Here is an 18980-nt window from a genome sequence, read left to right as displayed (position 1 = left end):
AGGCTAGTACACCGTAACACAAGTCCCTGTCACAGTGACCCTCCAATTATTTTATAGTTAGGTACAATATGAATTGTAAGAATTACGCATAATTATTATTAATGATATAATGAAATATCTTTCGAAAGATATGAAAATTCTTTTTGGGAAGTGGAAGTCGAACGTTGTTAGGAAAGAGACTGTTACAGTAATGAAATGATCATTGTTGGACTTACGAACACCATATACTGAACAATGTGCCAGTGAAGGTATGCGTATTATATATATGTATTTTTTTTTATTTTGCAATGATAATATTGATATCACTTAAACTATAAAAGACACATGTCGTACATGATTTTCCCATAAGGTTACTCGATCAACAGATCTTTGCATCTTTATATTTTTTGTTTTGTGCACTATCTGTGAGGTATGCATGGTATGTACTACGATAAGGAGCTAACAGTTAATCAGTGCTAACATCAAATTTTGAATAATTTTTGATAGATAATTTGAGGTTTTGTACCGAGATATATCATAGTATTAGAGAATAATTTAATATAATTAATTAAAATTGGCTAACGAAATCCAGTAACTAGCGAGATATCGCAAGACTTGATCCTTTTAGTATATATACAATATGTACATACATGGACGTCCCTGGAACTCCATTTTGCTGGGAGGGACACTTTTATAACAACTATACCTTAAATAATTTAAAAAGATTAATAAATCAAATTAATTCTGAATCAATAAAGGAGAAAAATCTGCATATTAAACCGAAGGCGGACCTTTTATTATAGAGGCAGGCCGGACCTTATATGTTATCGTATTAGGTCCCCCCGGACCTTTAAACGAGGCGGACCAAATATTATGCGACACCGGTCCTCCGGGCTGCAATAAAGATTCCATGTAACAAAATTTGATCATAATACTGATAACATTATGTAAAATAATGAGGACGCTGATCAAAATACACCGTTTTCATGCATATTTACACTGAAAAATACCAATAAATGTATGAATAAAATGGCATTCAAAGGTTTCAATAGAAATGTAAATAAGTTAACCATCCACACACACACACACACACCCCCTCACACACACACACACACACACACACAGTCAAACAGACTGCAGTGTTGAGATTATAAACTGTTAATGTAACACTACATCTAAATTTTCTGATTTCGATCTGGCTTATTTCTGCAATTTTTTAATTAGCAAACCTGATTGGACTCTGTCTCAAACTGAATGCTATCAAAATCTTTTATCAAACACAGAGAAACTTTCATGTATTATCCATCAAAGGAAAGCATAACGTCAGCTTTACGCATTGAAACACTTTCCTTTGTACGTTCTACATTGGAATTGATTTAGAATTATAAAAGAAGCATGGCAAAATCTGAGAAAAGAAATTTTCTGACTAGGTAGACAATATTAAAACCATTAAATGTTTTAAATGTAAGTCGATGAATTATTTCATTACTCGTCTTTAATTGGATGTTTAATGGTTCATCGGGAAAATAAGCGAGATCGTTGGTTGTGTTCTGCAGGGAGATTGTAGTTGAAGAAAGTAATATGTTCGTTTTACAATAGTTGCTATGTCGTGTTTTAAGATTTTGTCCTCCGGCATAAATAGAGATGAACACAATAATGTATTCTTAATTACTAGAAAAATGGTGAAAAATAATATAATTTTCACCAATGCTGATAGATATGTACATAATATGGTTTTACAAATGATGATAAAAAAGCAACATTTCTGTATCGTAGAATCAAGTTTCATGATGGATATTGGTCAAAAGAAAGAGAAAGAATAAAATGTCAATACAATGTAGGTTTCTACTGTTTTCCAATACAACATACAACGAGACATTAGTTAAAAATATGCTTGGATAAGTACATGAATCTGTAAATGCATCATAACCTATTGCTTCTCGATTTAATACATAATCTATTGATCTACTGTTAAACAGGTGTTGTGTATTGAAAAAAATCCAGCAATGTTTTTATTTATCTAATTTATGGGGATGATGTTGTGAAAAGAAAATGATCAGATTTTTAACTAGGTTTTTCGTAAAAAAAAATTCAAAGTACAAGATCAATAAATTATTCTAAACAGAAAGAAAACAATTTTATATGCTTTCTCGAACTTACTATAATTATGTACATTTTGTGGCTTTTCGAAAAATTTAAACCAAGATCAATTAAGAAAATTAATCAACATATAAGAGACACTGGTCCATAAGAACCAGAGGTAGCCGGAAGTGACGGAAGATCCTTGGCTTGTGTAAACGTTCATCTTGTTGACACTTTTGATTAGACTGATCTTAAAATTGGATATCAGGGGCGTCTCTTGATGTATTAACAAATCTCCATCTGTCCAAACATTAAAAATGTACCAAGATAAGTTGTTAACGTTAAAATGAATGTGCACAAATGAAAGAAATAAAAGCAGTATGACATTTTAGAGATTTTTTTGCTGGTGAAAGTTGTTACATGTAATTATGATTTACTGTTCTAAACGTAACGAGAACATTAATCTTTCAGAAACCTTAACTAAGTTTCTTTCACAACAGAAAATAGATACAAGTTCAGAATTAAAGTATCAATTTGAAATTTTTTTTCTGTTGCTGTATGTTTATTTACAACCTAACTTAAATGGAAAGAATTTTCAAAAAGTTGAACTTATTACAGGACTTATATAGAACATTCTAAAACTTGTTAAAATATACTTTCTTTCCTGCACACAAAAAACAGCAACGATATATTTGGTCTTCTTTACAAATATGAATGTGATTATTACCAGTACATTATGATATAGACATTTTTTTTGGAAGCTTATGAAAAAAAGGCATTAATCATAAAATCAATATTTTTCAACATGCAATTGGCAAATTTTTATCCTTCATCTATGATGAAAGATATGTGAATTAAGCGATGATGGTTAAATCTAGTTTGTCATAATGTTGATCTAAGGCTATCTTTTTAACAAGAGGCCCAAGGGCCTTAACGGTCACCTGAGTACAATACAACAATTTAGAGGATCCATAGAGTATTAAAATGAAATGAAAGGTGAAGCTTTGTTGCCCAAAAGCAAGAAAAATAGGGTGATCAGGATCAACAAAATAATTAGTCTACTATTCATTAACAGTTCATAAATTAGGTTCTAATATCACTATCACCATACAGTATATTAAAAAAGTATCAGTGCTTTTGTACTATTTTAATTCCTTGTTGACAGTTGTAATCTCTTACATTGGCCTCTCTTGGTCTTTGATGAACATTTAATAAGACAAGTTATTTTTGTCTCATTTTTATTTATCTATTACTTACAAGTCCACATGATCATTAAAACTATGAAAATACTTTTTGTATTATACAATAAAAATTCTTGCATAATTCCCTTATTCTATTAATTTTTCAAGTACATTATTTACAGTGATTAATTATCAAAAGTAAACGGCAAAGGGGAATAACTCCTCTCAGTAGAATGCAAATTAATTGAGCCCTGGCTAGGACCAGAACACTTGACCAAATGGTCCAGATGTTCAAAAATCTGGTAAAAATACCCTTCCTTATTACATTGTACAACTTTTACACTTTTTGCCTCTGATATGCCCAAGTGCAGAGAAGATTTTTAAAGAAATAATGCATTTTCACTATATTATTCAATAGAGCCCCCCCCCCCCTTCAACACCGAGAAACACCAGTGCCTCTCACCCTGGGACCAGAAGTTTCAAGTTTGCTCATCATAAGTAATCACTTTGTTTAACTGCTTAACATTAAGGAGCAGACAGGATTATTTAATAGAATTAATGCATTTTCATTACATTATCAACAGCCCCACCCTTATACCAGCACATCTGACCCAGGGGTCATGCAATTCACTACTCTGGAAGAAGCACTCTTGCTCATCATAACTATATACTTAGCTTCTTTGCTTTTTAATCAGAAGCAGAAAAGAATATTTTCAAAGAAATTTTGATTTTTCACTATATAATCAAAAGAGCCCCCCCCCCCACCTTTTGACCAGAACCCTTGACCCTGGGGCCATGAAATTCACAATTTTAGAAGAGGCATCCTTGCGTATCATAGCAATGTACTTAGTTTGTTTAAATAGTACCCAGGGGCAGAGAAGAAGATTTTCAAAGAAATAATTCACCTTCACTGTAGGAGCTATATAGCCCAACCCTAGCACCAGAACCCCTGTCCCTTGGGTCATGAATTTCACAATTTTGGAAGAGGTGTCCTTGCTTATCATAACAATGTACTTAGTTTGTTTAAATAATACACAGAAGCAGAGAAGAAGATTTTTAAAGCATTAATGCATTTTCACTATATAATAAATAGAGCCCCCCCCCCCCCTACCATCAGAACCCCTGACCCAGGGGCCATGAAATTCACAATTTTAGTAGAGTCGCTCTTGCTTATCATAACTATGTACTAAAATTTGTTTAAATAATACCCAGGAGTAGAGAAAAAGATTTTCAAAGAAATAATGCACTTTCACTATATGATCTATATAGCCCCCCCCCCCCCCAGCACCTGAATCCCTTACCCTGGGGCTATGAATTTCACAATTTTGGTAGAGTCGCTCTTGCTTATCATAACTATGTATTTAATTTGTTTCAATAATACCAAGGAGTAGAGAAGAAGATTTTTAAAGAAATAATGCACTTTCACTATATGATCTACATACCCCCCCTCCCAGCACCAGAACCCCTGACCCTGGGGCTATGAATTTCACAATTTTGGTAGAGTCACCCTTGCTTATCATAACTTTGTATTCAATTTGTTTCAATAATATCCAGGAGTAGAGAAGAAGATTTTCAAATAAAAATGATGCACTTTCACTATATGATCTATATAGCCCCGCCCTAACACCAGAACCCCTGACCCTGGGGCCATGAATTTCACAATTTTGGTAGAGGGCTCAATGCTTATTACAATCATGTCATCAGTTTGACTGCTTGATGTCCAGGAGTAAAGAAGAAGATTTTTAAAAATTGCATTAATTTTGATGGTTTTAGCCCCACCCCTCAGGCCCCAGGGGGGCAGGGACCATGAAATTCACAAATTTTGTTCCCCTTTACACATAGATGCCATATGCAAAAATTGGCTGAAATTGGTTGAGCGGTTTTAGAGAAGAAGCTGAAAATGTTCAAATGTTAACACACGACGCACGACGGACGACGGACGACGACGGACGAAAACAGATAGCAATAGGTCACCTGAGTGACTCAGGTGACCTAAAAATCGTTTGGCTGCCATCTCCCGACAGACAGGCTAAAAAGTGGCCCGACTCCAAACTTTTTTAAACATCCAGGAAAGCTTTTATATTTTCTCTCAGGAATATTCTCATCTCGTTATTAACTATTTTTATTTTATCAATACCTTCAAATTCAATAGATTTTGGAAATTCAGCATTGATGTTGAAAAATTCTTGCATAGGGTAAAAAGAAACCCACCTACCTACTGACCCGATTTTTTTTAATTCTGAGTCGGCCGAGGGCAAAAAAACATAATTTTAAAGATGACCTCAGGTATCAGATATAAGTATTTTAACAAACATAACTTATTACTCTATGAAATGAAACTAAAAAGTCTTTTATTAATCATACAAATTCGGCAATCAAGACAAACTTAGAAATTAAGAATACCGTACCGTATGAAACGGGACCACGCCCATATAACTGGAACCAGTCATTGGTCAGATCCATCATGTCCCCTTGTCCGCCTCGGAACAAGAATCTAAATTGTTAAATAGAAGCAGTCATTTCATACGGTATGTTGCTGCATAATGTTTGTATGGTACAAAAATATTACATGACTGTTGTCCAGAATGTTTGATAATACATGTAATTTTGATGAAAATGATGTTGCAAAAGTTACATATTAACTGAATTAAGCAACTGCAAATTTCAAGCATTAAACAATCTGTGCTTAAATCAATTTCTTAGGGGCATTCTACGATGGTTTTGTTTGTTTGTTTGTTTGTTTTAATTCAGGACACTTTTCCATTCTGTTGCACTGTAACCATACTGTTAAAGAGACGGTACTTGGTATGTGCGTATTTAATAACTTGGTTTCCACCTTCGTCAAAATACATGTACCCAGTTCAGATAATGGCTATATAGGTCACCTAATCCAGCAATTAGGAAACGGTGGCAAAGTTTGCGCATGAAGTTTCAAACAGTGATAGGTAAATGCAGAAAGATGATTAGGGACAGCTTTGGTAATATTTGCACAATATAAAACCGAAACGATGGGCTCCATATACATGTACCCTTATAACAACAAAAAATTATAAATACCTGCAGTACATGAAGTTGTTCTGTTTGACAGCTATTGTGAGATTTGACTTGAATCCCTCCCTTAGTTTCGGATGTGCTTGCCTCATTGGGATTTTGTATGATTGCACTATAGGATCTGTTTGATCGTTGTTCGTCTTACAAGCTAGTGCATCACCCATCTGTACAAAGGCATATCAAATGCATAAAACTGTTTTATTTACGGCAAAGACTCTTATTTCCTCTTATATCATTATTTGTTTGCAAATAGCTATTTTTGACTTTTAACAATTGCGAATGATTCTATCCGTTTTATTTTTGCCAAGATACAATCTTGTTAAAAGAGAAATAACAGTTTTCTGAAAAATTTGCCGCGTGAGGGCAAATTGTTCAATGTATACAGTATATTTAAAAAACTATATATTTTCATCCTTCGCATGTGACATAGTTATAAACAGTTTTATATACATTTGACAATGATTACTATATTATTTCAGAAACAACGAGTCTAAATTTGATGTCAAACGTATAGTTTTCTAGTTTTTGAAATTATTTTGATAACAATTTCCTATAAAAATAAATTATCATAATATAATATCAGAAATTTTGCAATTTAAAGAGTATATAATCCATTTATTCTAAACATTACCATTTGTTTATCAGACGAAAATCCCACAGCGATCCAACCGGAAGTTCTACCACTTAATTCAAAATCATATTCATACTCCATATCATCAAAGATGTGTTTGTAAGAATAACTCAGAAAATATGAACATTTCATATGTCCACAATGACTGTCCATTGGGTGATATCTGAAAGAAAGGCATTACTGTATATACCTGGAAAATTTTGCAATTGTTTTATTTTCGCCGTTTCTCTAATTTACGAGGCAAATTCAATATCATCATCTCTTTGACACAGCTATGTCTAGGCAAATTTAAAACGGAGGAAAATTGTTTGAAAATACGAAAGAGCGAAAATAACCCTGTATACAGCAATGCGCATGAGTAAGGGATCAGACAATGTAAACAAGGTATAAATAAGATATATTAATTTATCGAGAAAAAATTAAGTAATTATTTGTGTTTTTTTTAAATATATCTATTCATTTAATTAAGGGACAAGAAAGGATGATAACTTTGAATTAAAATTTAAAAGGCATTCTTGACATAATCAGCTTTTTTCGCTTTGAAAACCTTTATAAATCTTTGAATCTATTACCTAAAGCAGCTTCTTGTTTTTCCACATTCGGATATATCTAGGAAAACAAACAAACATAGTAAAGATAAGTAAGTAGTAAACATGCAACAGACTGACCATTTAAGCAAGTATGAAATCTTTTGAATTCCCCGGATAAAGTATGTCTACTTACTGTACTTTTGTCACGGTAAATCGTCATGTGAATAGGCACAAGCATATTTATATATATTTTAATTTTTAGTATATTTTTATTAATTTTATTTTTATTTATTTATTTATTTATTTATTTATTTTTTTTTTTTTTTTTTGTTAAGATCTCATAAGACAAATATAATAAATATTCATGTAAATTTTGTATCTGAAAAGGTAGCAATTTTTTGTACACAGAACTTAATGGAGTAAAAATCTCTAGCGTCTTTTTAATGTATCACATCTCAATCACATAAAATGCATAAATAGAGACACAATATCTGATTTCTTTCACAATCTTTAGCGTTTGATCTTTACCAAAAAGCAAGTACTTAATCCTTGCAAATTCATTTTGAAGGACTGAAAAATATTGCAGAAACATTTTGTATCAAAACACTAAATTTTCTCAAATAAATTTTAATTCTGTTACATTTTAAAGTCAAAATGAATATATATAAAAGATAGCAATTCCATTGCTTTAAAGATCTAAAACTCTTATTAATACTTTAGTTTTCTGAGAGATTTACAAAGTATTAGTGTAACTACCTGTCATTTTGGCAGAGATGCTCTTGTATTGCATTTGTGTCGATTTTTCTGGGTTACTTCTCTTTAGCCTAATTTTCGATTGTTGGTTCTCTACATAATAGAGCAAAAATAGCTGATTTATCACTATTATATCTCTAAAAAGAAGATAAAGCAATCTTTTCATAAATACAAGTAACATCAAATGTATAAGAAGCAATATTTTGCTGATGTACATGTATACTTTGGATAAAATGGGGGAAAATTCCATATTCAGAGTACTTCTCAGGTGTTAGATCTGTTACATAATAAATGCCCTTGATAGTTACAAAAAGAAAATGAAGCTCAATAAAATCTCTTCTCAATCAATCAATATCATATCTAAGTGAAAGGAATGGATTCTTTTGCATTTATGTTAATATGGAAACTAACATTTCACAAATTCTTTTATGAACCAGAGACTACGATCATATATATCACCGTTCATTGTGTCAGCCATATTGTATTAGGTTCCTTGTTTTGGAGTTATTGATCAATATCGTTATTCTTCATATGACCAATGAAACCTTCTTATTGAATACGTCAATAATGCGGAAGTAGCGAGCCTTTTAGGCGCAACAGCTATAATAGAGAGTTGTCACGAGATAAAAATTATAAAAATGATGTGCTTTTATCAGTGGTTAGGGTGTAGAAATGGATACTTAGATGGAAAGAGCCAGCATTGATGATGAAGATAGACCTATTATTCCAAGCGCTCACTCTCCTTCTTTTGATAATATTTGGTATCATAATTGGATCAAGGCTCGCTTTCCTAACAAACTAATAATCAAACCGCTTAATATTAATTCTCTTCTAAAATCCTAAGCTAAGTTAAGAACGATCATTTGTACACCTTGTATCCAAAGAATTTTTTTTTTTTTTTTGCTATTTTTTTATATGATTCCTGACAGACTTTCTTTAGTTTTGCTATATGATTCCTGAAAGACTTTCTTTAGTTTTGCTATGGGATTCATGACAAGACTTTCTTTAGTTTTGTTATGGGATTCATGACAGACTTTCTTTAGTTTTGTTATGGGACTCCGGACAGACTTTCTTTGGTTTTGTTTTGGGATTCCTGACAGATTCCTGACAGACTTTCTTTAGTTTTGTTATGGGATTCATGACAGACTTTCTTTGGTTTTGTTTTGGGATTCCTGACAGACCTTCTTTGGTTTTGTTATGGGATTCCTGACAGACTTTCTTTAGTTTTGTTATGGGATTCCTGAAAGGCTTTCTTTATTTTGCTATGTGATTCCTAAAAGACTTTTTTTTTAAATCGGTAAAGTAAAATTAGGATGGCAAAGGTGGGCGTTTTAGTCCACCAGAACCCCTTGTTTTCGTACGCAAATATTGAAAAAACAACTTGTTGGCTTAAGTTTGGTTTCCTCAGCAGTTTACCATGATTGTTCAGCCTTATATGCTTTCCTTCCATTTTCCCTGTCTTGTTTATCCAAACGCTGTAAAGAAACAAAATCATGAAAATAACACACTTTTAACACTGTATGTTAACTTGTTTTCATATTCTATTCTACAATAGGAAATATATACCATTCTTGAACTGATGTTTACATCGTTGCTGCAAAATAAATCCCTATACTAATGAACTACATAATTATTGATCAGGGATTAATTAACCCTTAGTTAATCTATCAGATGAAATATAAAGCCACATCTCATTATCAAATACTGTAAGTCGTTTTAATTCCACGGTGCTAAAATTTCACGATTTCTCAAAAAGTACCAATCGCGATGATTTTAATTTCACGCTATAAGAAATAAATTTAAAGTTCGTATAAGCATTAAAACATTTTTAAAAACTAATGATGACATTTACGGTGGGTTTAATTTCGCGGAAAAATTATGAATCACGATCATAGTGAAATTAAAACCATCGTGATTATTTGCCAATCTACAGTATGTTTCGGTATAAGATTTATATATTGGATATTTATTTCCTTTTAGAATAAAGCATGTAAAAATGTCTGAAATATAAAAAAAAATGTTTTTATTTTTGTTCAGTCCAAAATATTCCATACATTTAGAGTTCATCAAAAGTTATAAACATACACACTAATAAAAAATTTGCATTATAATTCTGTTTATCAAATAGAATGAGAAAAATACCGGCAGGTTTCAAGTATGCTCAACGTATGTTAAACAAATAAAGTTCATTGAATGTTTTCCATTTGTTGCAAACATATGGTCGTCACATGTTCATGATAAATGTTGAATATTTGTCAAATAATAATACCATGGTGTCTGATACCACCCCTGATGTTTGCCCTTCTCTCAATTTGTATTTTTTGAAATTATTTTTTAGATTGATAGTAGCATTATAGTTTATGAACTGGAGTTCAACAATATTTTGATATATTTTTATGATTAATTTGAATTTTATAACATGTTGAATAAGTTTATGTATGATCTTATGATGTGATGGTTAATGTGCTTTTAATTTAACTTTATATGTATGTTGAACACCATATAATCTGATAAAGAGATGTTTTGACGTAATGATATGATAGTCATATTGCTTTTAATTTTAACTTAAGATGTATTTTGAACCCCATCTAATTTGACAAACAGATGTTTTGACGTAAAAGGTAAATCAGTCAAATCAAATTCAAATTTAGTAAAATACTACTAATTCTTTATAAAATAGCTTTAAACTGTTTAACGAAAATTAATGAAAAGGCTTATCTTACGACTTCTATCAATTTTGTTTTTGTAATTTCAACAGTATTTGCGAGTAATACTGGTAGAAACTGAAATATCAAATAAATCAAAGTTGCCAATTTACCTTCCAACATTTTGAGTAAGATATTTCAGCTTCAATAAAACGTGGACACAGGATGGATTTTTTCCAGATGATGTAATAAGAAGTGTGTCATGGTATGCTGAACATGACAAAAGCCTGGCTTTGGAACCATTGACTCCGATAGCATGCACAACTCCGTTGAATGTGATTATCAGTCTAGTGATCTCTTTTGGTATACCCAAGACCAAATCTATAATATTAGAAATGTAAGAAGAAGAACTCAATAGAACGCTTGAAAACTGAGCAATGGGAAAATCTACTAAATAACCCTTGATGACTTTGTGAAACTAAGAAATTTTACATGCATTTTTTTATCAAAAATATCATTTCCTTAAATAAATTAAGCCTAGACTTTTTGATATCATAAACAACTGCAATAAACTTGGAGTTCTTGTATTGTGATTGGTCATCAACAAAATTACTTTGTTTAAAATCACTCTGATTCTATACACAAATACTCTGAAGTTGAAATTAAAAGGATGCTGGAATTCCTAGTTGAGGGCATTCAAATAGTCTACGGAGACCAGATCTTCCAAAAAACTGTTGGAATTCCGATGGACACTAATTATGCTCTTTTATTTGCCCAGATGTTTTTATATTCCTATGAAATAGACTTTATTGATAATAATTGCTATGGCCTTCAACTCGACATAAATATAGATAGATGTAGATGACATGTTATTAATTAATAATAGTTACTCCCATTCATATGTCGTCTCGATATATTCCAGCTAACGTGAAATGAAACACACCACAGAGTCTACTACATGTACGTCTGTTTCATATTTGGATTATTTACTGACTGTAGACGATAAGGGTCAACTAACAACTAAATTGTATGACAAACGAGATAGCTTCAACTATTCCCTCAACAACTTTATTTATGTAGTAATATCCTAGCTGCTACCACCTGCATATGGTGTTTACGTCTCCCAACTTATTTGATACTCAAGAGCATGCTCTGAGAACTATCATTTTTTAAACAGACTATTAGCAAACTACTAATAGATAAGTTGATGTTACAGGGATTCCAACAATCTCGTTAAAAGTCATTTTTCGTAAGTTCTATGACCTTATTAGCAAATATAAGCAACCATGATCCTTGGGTCATATTTTGATTGACGTCTTTCATACCAATTGTCAGGCCTTTTTTAAATTTTAAATTTGACTACGGAATGTTCCGTCTATCCGATCGAAACATAAGGTTCACGGCGGATGTGACCGGTCAACAGCGGATGCTTACTCCTCCTAGGCAACTGATTCCACCTCTGGAATCTACTAGTGTCCGTGTTTTATGCCCCGTATACAGATTTGTATTATTTGTAGATTTTTTTAGATCGATCACTGTCGTTATCTTTTTTTTTTATGTTATATGTAAATGTTTATGTAAAACTCGTTTAGAACGAACACGGATATTGCAAATTCACGGATATAGCGAAGTTTTCTTGGATCCCCAGCTATATAAATTTTACGAAAATCTTATACGGATATAACTAATTACGGATATAGCGAAGTAATTTCACAGGTCCCAGTGATTTCGTTATAACCGAGTTTTACTGTATTTGGAATAAAAAAGAGATTCTAAGATTCTAATAATATTAATATGAAAACCAAAATCTTTCTTAGTTTCTTTAAATATTGCTGAAATATTTATTAAAGGAAAGATTCCTTACCACCTTCTGAGAAAACGAATCTCTTTCCTTAATTAACCCTAAAGTAGAGTCGCCATTAAATTTCAAGAACGAATTATCTGTATCTCTGGAGAAAAGAATTTAAATAGAAAAGAGAAAAAATAATCTCGAAATACACCACAGGGGAATTAACTACAAATATTTTCGAAAATTGCTTTTCCTCTTCCTATTCAAGTACCAACATACTCTTGTGTGATACGTTTAATTTCTCTAGGGCTTGATGCATAGAAGAAGACAAAAAAAATCAATGAACAGCTGATATAGAATTTTCTTTTTGTTCCAACAACTTCCATAATTAATTACATGTATTACATTTTCTTTTAGGAAAAACTGGTCTTCTTTCTTCTCTCATACTCAATAGAAAAAAATTCAAAGAGAATCAATTTAGAAAGTATAGAATTACTAAAATCATTAAAATCATTTTGTAGAGATATAATGAAGTAAACATTCACATCTTACATGACTTTTTTTCTCAATATTTTCTGTAGAAATAGAAAAAAGGGTAGAAAATCTTGATTGAACAAGACAACTTTGAATTCAGAAGAGTGTATTTCTATGGATATGTAAAGCAGAACAAAAGCATGGTCTCTCTCTTTCTCTTTCTCTCTCTCTCTCAAATGTGTCCCAAATACTGTAAATGAGTGTATATTGATCTTTTAAAAAATGTTCTGGGAAATAAATCATTGGGAAAATTATATCATAAAGCAAATGATAAAACGTCTAATCCTAGTAAAAGCATCTCTACATTTCAGAACTAAAATTGGTTACTTCTACATTAATGGAAGCATTTAATCATTATTTTACAGTGTAATAGAAAGAAACGTTTACCAGGGTAAGAGAATAGCTAATACAAAAAAAAATGATGTAAAAGACATATAATTCTATACAGAAAAATGGTGTTTTGATCATCTTAAAAAAGTCACTGAGATTGTTTCATTTTGTGCCCAAATCTTTCGAAAGTGATTACACTTCAGTATGTGCAAAAGCTTTTAATGCATCATCTTTCATTTCTAGCAGTAAACAGTGTCGATATCACTCTCTTTATATTGATCTCAATAATACAATTCGTGTTGGACAGGAATATAAATTGTGTTGGAAATTTTTACTTTCTTTGTCAGACATGGTAAAGTTAGATCTGTGATAAATTTATGTATGAAATCTGTATTATTGTTTTGACATTTTTTGCGACTTATGAAAAAAATGATTAAAAACCAAGCTTAAAAACCCACTGTGCCTTAAAGTTTAAATATTGGTTTGGTTTTTTTTTTTTAAAGATGAACTACTAAAGATTTGCTCAAGACAATTCCGTTGCATGGTTGATTGATCTTTTAAGTTTTCTATTGACAATATTAGACCAAAGGAAAAAAAAATTATTTATGTGAATGCCGCAATCGATAAAGTATCACTTTCTTTGGAAATGATAGATGAAATATTTCTCCCGAGAAGGTTTAGAGAAAACATCCTTCATCAAAATTCTTTGCAATCGTTCTTTTTGGATTACTGTTATAAGCCTTCTACTGGGAATAATTCCAGCTGAGGGGATGATTTATCTAAATTTCTTTCAATGATAAAAAAAAGAGATACATCCATTTGAATACACTCGAAAATAAAACAAATTTATTTGCTTAATTAATAATTTTGCGCAAGTATAATTAATACAACAAAAATTTCAACTAACAGTTAAAACAGATGCCAGTTATATCTGCCAACGTAATAATAAATAAAACAATTTCCACTACAATTCCATGAACATACATTTCAACAGTCATCAGTCATATCTTTCTTACGATTTGAAAAAAAAAAATAGATTTCTATGGTTTGTCACAACAGCGATAAAGAAAACTAAGATATCCTAATTTTGTCACCACAGCAATATAGATAATGTACGTATTTGCTGCTTGTAATAACAGGTTGATATCTGCTGGTTGTTATTACAAAACCTATTCATTCTAAGTTAAAGAAGTATATTAATAGAATAAGGCTTTCTTCCCATAGCTTAAGTATAGAGACAGGAAGATATCAGAAAATAGAAAGAAGTAATAGAATATGTCAATTTTGTAATGATCACCGTATCGAAGATGAATATCATTATTTGCTTGAATGTCCTGCCATGACCGTAGGAACGGGGGGGGGGGGGCACGGGGGGCCGTGACCCCCCCAATAATTTTGCCGATATATAGATGACTATAGAAAATTTAGCTACTTCTAGCTTGTTCCCCCTCAATAAAAATGTCTGATAACCTTTTTTTTTTTTTTTTTGGTTGTCAAGGAATTTTTGGTAGTTGATACTGCCCCCAACTGAAAATGTATGCCTGTGCCCCCCCCCCCCCCCCCAACTGAAATTGCTTCCTACGGGTCTGCCTGCATATGATCCTTTAAGAAGAAAATATATCAAACCATATTATTTCAGATCTTCAAATATGTACAAGCTTACTCAGCTACTCAGCTCTCTTGATGTTGGTGTTTTAGTTGGATTAGGGAAATTCATTCTTCATGCAATGATATTAAGAAATGATGAATAATTTAATTCATATGTATATTATGCATAGATATTTTTTTTCATGTACTAATGGAGAGTTTATAATGTTTCCTGTAATTGTTGGTGTTGAGGAGTCGGACAGATGGACACTAGGGGTTCCGACCCCCCACCCCCACCCCCTGCAGACTCTCGCCATGTGCTCATAATTATGTTTATTTTGTGCTGATGGGCCGTATGGCTTAAAGTTATTTAATAAAGAATTAAAGTATACAACAATGCAGATAACGAAGATATTTACTACGGGTATTTATCACTACAACAATACAGATGTTAGAGACATTGTTTTTTGTTATTGCAGCAATATAACGTCAGATAACAAGGCACCGTTAAGCCAAAAAGGAGGTACATTATTATGTATATATCTGCTATAGTCACTACAGCAATACAAATATTTATAAGATATCTGCTGCGATTACTGATGTAAAACATGTACAAATGAAATACATGTAGATATCTGCAGTCATTACTCATCATTCACAATTGTAAATAGATACATATATTTTTTGTCATTAAAATAATACTGTTATGTCGTTTGTAATTGAAAGAATGATATAATTATTGAATGATTGTATCTTGTTTTACGTCCATTCGAGGATTTTTCATTCATATAGTGCTGTTACCATATATCGGTGAAGGGATTTCAAATCAGGACCTATACGCGGTACTCAGGACCATTGGATAAGGACGTTTTCTTTATCATGCCAACGCCTATCATGACATGGGATTTCAGTTTTTAAGGTCTCATCCGAAAGACCGACGGTTTTTACTCATACCGGGCGTTCGGCGAAGGAACAGTCACTACCTAATATGTTTACGTGTGTTTACGTCTACGGTTGGCGCGGCAAATGAGAATAGAACCCAATCAGGAAACGAACGCGCTACCACTAGGCTATCAAAGAAATAAAGAGAAAATGCTATAGATAAAAATCTGGGGGGAAAATATAAGAATTCTAGTAAATGAAACCAGTTAAACATGCATGCAAATTCAACAGGCCCTTAGGAAGCAATTTCACTTTGAGGGGCTACATTTTCAGTTGGGGGGGGCACTATCAACTACCAAAATTCCTTGACAAGCAAAAAAGGTCATCAGACGTTATTATTGAGGGGGCACAAGCAAATAGCAAGTATATTTTCTATAGTATTATATATATAAAATCATTGGGGGGCACGACCCCCCCCCTCCCCCGTGCCCCCCCCCCGTTCCTATAGCCATGTTCAAAGATTTGAAAGTGTCAGAAAAAGTAATCTAATATATACGTGTATGAATAATATTCTATAAAAGTATTAAACGTGACTATGTCTTTTTATGGTGTCTTGGATTTACCAGATGTAACTAAATCACCGTATTCGTCAATAGCCAGAACCATTTATATAGGCCAATTTAATTACAGAAACAGACAGAGTGGTGTTATACTAGACCAGCTGATTGATTTTCGTAATTTATTTGTTAGTATATATAAAATACGACAACATAGCCAAACCTATCGACAAGCTCTACAGGTAGAAAATATAACAGAACATAATATAATACTCACGTTTCTGTTGTGGATCTTTCAGGTCACTCGGAATTCTGAAAATTTGCACATCCTGATTTGGAATACCACATATTTCTTCCGGCTTCTTGTCGGAATGCTTCATTTCTATTTCATCAATCAGAAAACTATGTGAACGACAGACTTTCATGTCCTCTCCGCCACAGAAAACAGATAATATATTTAAAAAGCCATTAATCAGAAAATATGTGTAAACAGCACCACCCACAAAATACATATCTGTCTTGCTTTCTGTTTTAGTCGTGTTCGAATAATCAATTTGATTCTTTCTTGGCAACGCTCATCTTTTGAAATGTGTTAAATTAGTCCTCACTCAAAGCATTTAACCTCAATGGCTACACCGACGAAGAACATACGCAGAAGAATAATTGAATTGAATGTGTCTCGTGTGTGCCGTCTACTGAGTCTTGTATTGGGGATCCTCAATAATATTTTTGCCATTACAACAGTGACGCTATTGGTATTGTCATCCGCATTTCTAATCGAACGGAATTTGTTCTAAGAGGAAGCATAGGATTGCGCCTCTGATTTACAAGGACAATAATTAATAAAATTATTTTTGCAGTATTTTCTTCTACAATTGCTCTTTTGGGCTTTCTTTTCTGAAGAAAAAAAAATAGTTTTTTTTCGATTTATATTAAGATCATGGTTGAAAATTGGAAATGCTTATGTTTGCCTGTCCGTGTCCATTCATATGTCGACTCGATATATCTCAGTGAGCTTGAAATAAAAGATACTACAGAGTTTGACACATGTGTTTCATATTTGGATATTTTACTTGAAAAAGACTTTAATGTGAACCTAACAACCAAGCTTAAACGTGATTACTTCAATTTTTCAATCGTCAACTTCCCTTACTTATGTAACAATATATCCTTATCACCTGCATACGGGGTTTTTGTTTCCCAGTTGATTCGATACATAAGAGCATGCTCTACGGATGAACGATTTCTAAAAAGAAGCAAGCTATTGACAAACAAGTCGATGAAACAAGGCCATCGACAGTCTCGTTTGAAGTCATCATTTTGCAAGTTTTTTGGTAGATACAATGACCTTGTCAGCAAATACAACCTATCATTAAGTCAAATACTGACTGGCGTTCTTCACACTAATTGTTAGACCATTATTTACACACTGAATTGTCTACGGATTTTTCGTTTTCCCGATCATGACAAGTAGCACACGGCGGGTTTAAGAGGTCAGCATGGGATGCGCACGCCTCAATGGAACCTGATCCTCCTCTGATGTTTTTGGAGGTCTGTGTTTGCTCTGCTCCCGATGTGTACTGTCTAAATGGGCTTTGAGCTTGAATACTGTTCGTTATCTCCATATTTCATTAAAACCAAGGCCTCACAGCTGCATGTTTTAGTATGTGATAAAAATATTTTAATTTTTTTTAACATGCCATTAGAATAGAGAATATTCACAAAGCCATATTTTCCTTCTTTAAAAAATACCAATATACTAGTATTGTCTATTCATAAAACAAACCATACTAAAAATTTGTACTTTATTTACCGTAACTATAATTTGCTATATTACATTCTAAAATACGATGGAACTTTGATACTGTTATACTTTGCCCAAATGTGCAACGTTTTTGGAGAAGTGATTCATTAATATTGCTCTAATTTTATATCAATTATGATTTCCTTCAAGTAATAATCCCTTTGAATAAAAAAAATTTAGTATTGTAATACATGATATAAACAAATATGTGGTTCCCGGTTAAATAAATGTTATTCACTTTATTGAAAAAAAAAAACAACTTTTGAACTTTGATATATTGGAGTATATTGCGATACCTCTATTTTTTATAACAAACATTTCGATAATTTGAATTACTATAACAGGAACTTAATATTAAACATAAGTTTATTTTAGTTATTTTACACAAAAGTTTATATGTACTTCAAGTTATTTGTGAGGGGAAATTCTTTGCCATAGTTTCATTTTACATTTAAAAATCAATAATGGTATTTGTACGGACCTTGATATAATGCAAATAGTGGATACATTCAAATCGTAGAACAGACTATAATTGTGTTTGTGAAATAAATTGTCCTTGTCATATAAAATTTTCCTAGAGCTAACGTGGATCCTTCAACATCCATGGCATCTCATATCCCCTCTTCCCATTGCATTGCTTTTGCT

General features: G+C 32.3%; 1 protein-coding gene across 1 annotated transcript; it reads right to left on the bottom strand.

Annotated features, from left to right (window-relative positions):
- Positions 1–2134: 2134 nt before the first annotated feature.
- Positions 2135–17166, bottom strand: LOC133193802 (uncharacterized). The gene is made up of 9 exons (XM_061329733.1): positions 16809–17166; positions 11026–11233; positions 9624–9682; positions 8211–8300; positions 7497–7533; positions 6925–7087; positions 6300–6457; positions 5651–5736; positions 2135–2361 (listed from the first exon to the last, which is right to left on the bottom strand). Exons 1-9 carry the CDS (start codon positions 17041–17043, stop codon positions 2186–2188), a joined length of 1212 nt encoding a protein of 403 aa, XP_061185717.1. The 5' UTR covers positions 17044–17166; the 3' UTR covers positions 2135–2185.
- Positions 17167–18980: the final 1814 nt, after the last annotated feature.

The sequence above is a fragment of the Saccostrea echinata genome, unplaced genomic scaffold (assembly GCF_033153115.1).
Source record: "Saccostrea echinata isolate AGI-Se365-2 ecotype Australia unplaced genomic scaffold, CSIRO_AGI_Sech_v1 ptg000028l, whole genome shotgun sequence".
In the NCBI taxonomy this organism is placed as follows: domain Eukaryota; kingdom Metazoa; phylum Mollusca; class Bivalvia; order Ostreida; family Ostreidae; genus Saccostrea; species Saccostrea echinata.
Note: the sequence above shows the minus strand (reverse complement) of the source record. Positions and strands in the feature narration are given on the sequence as shown.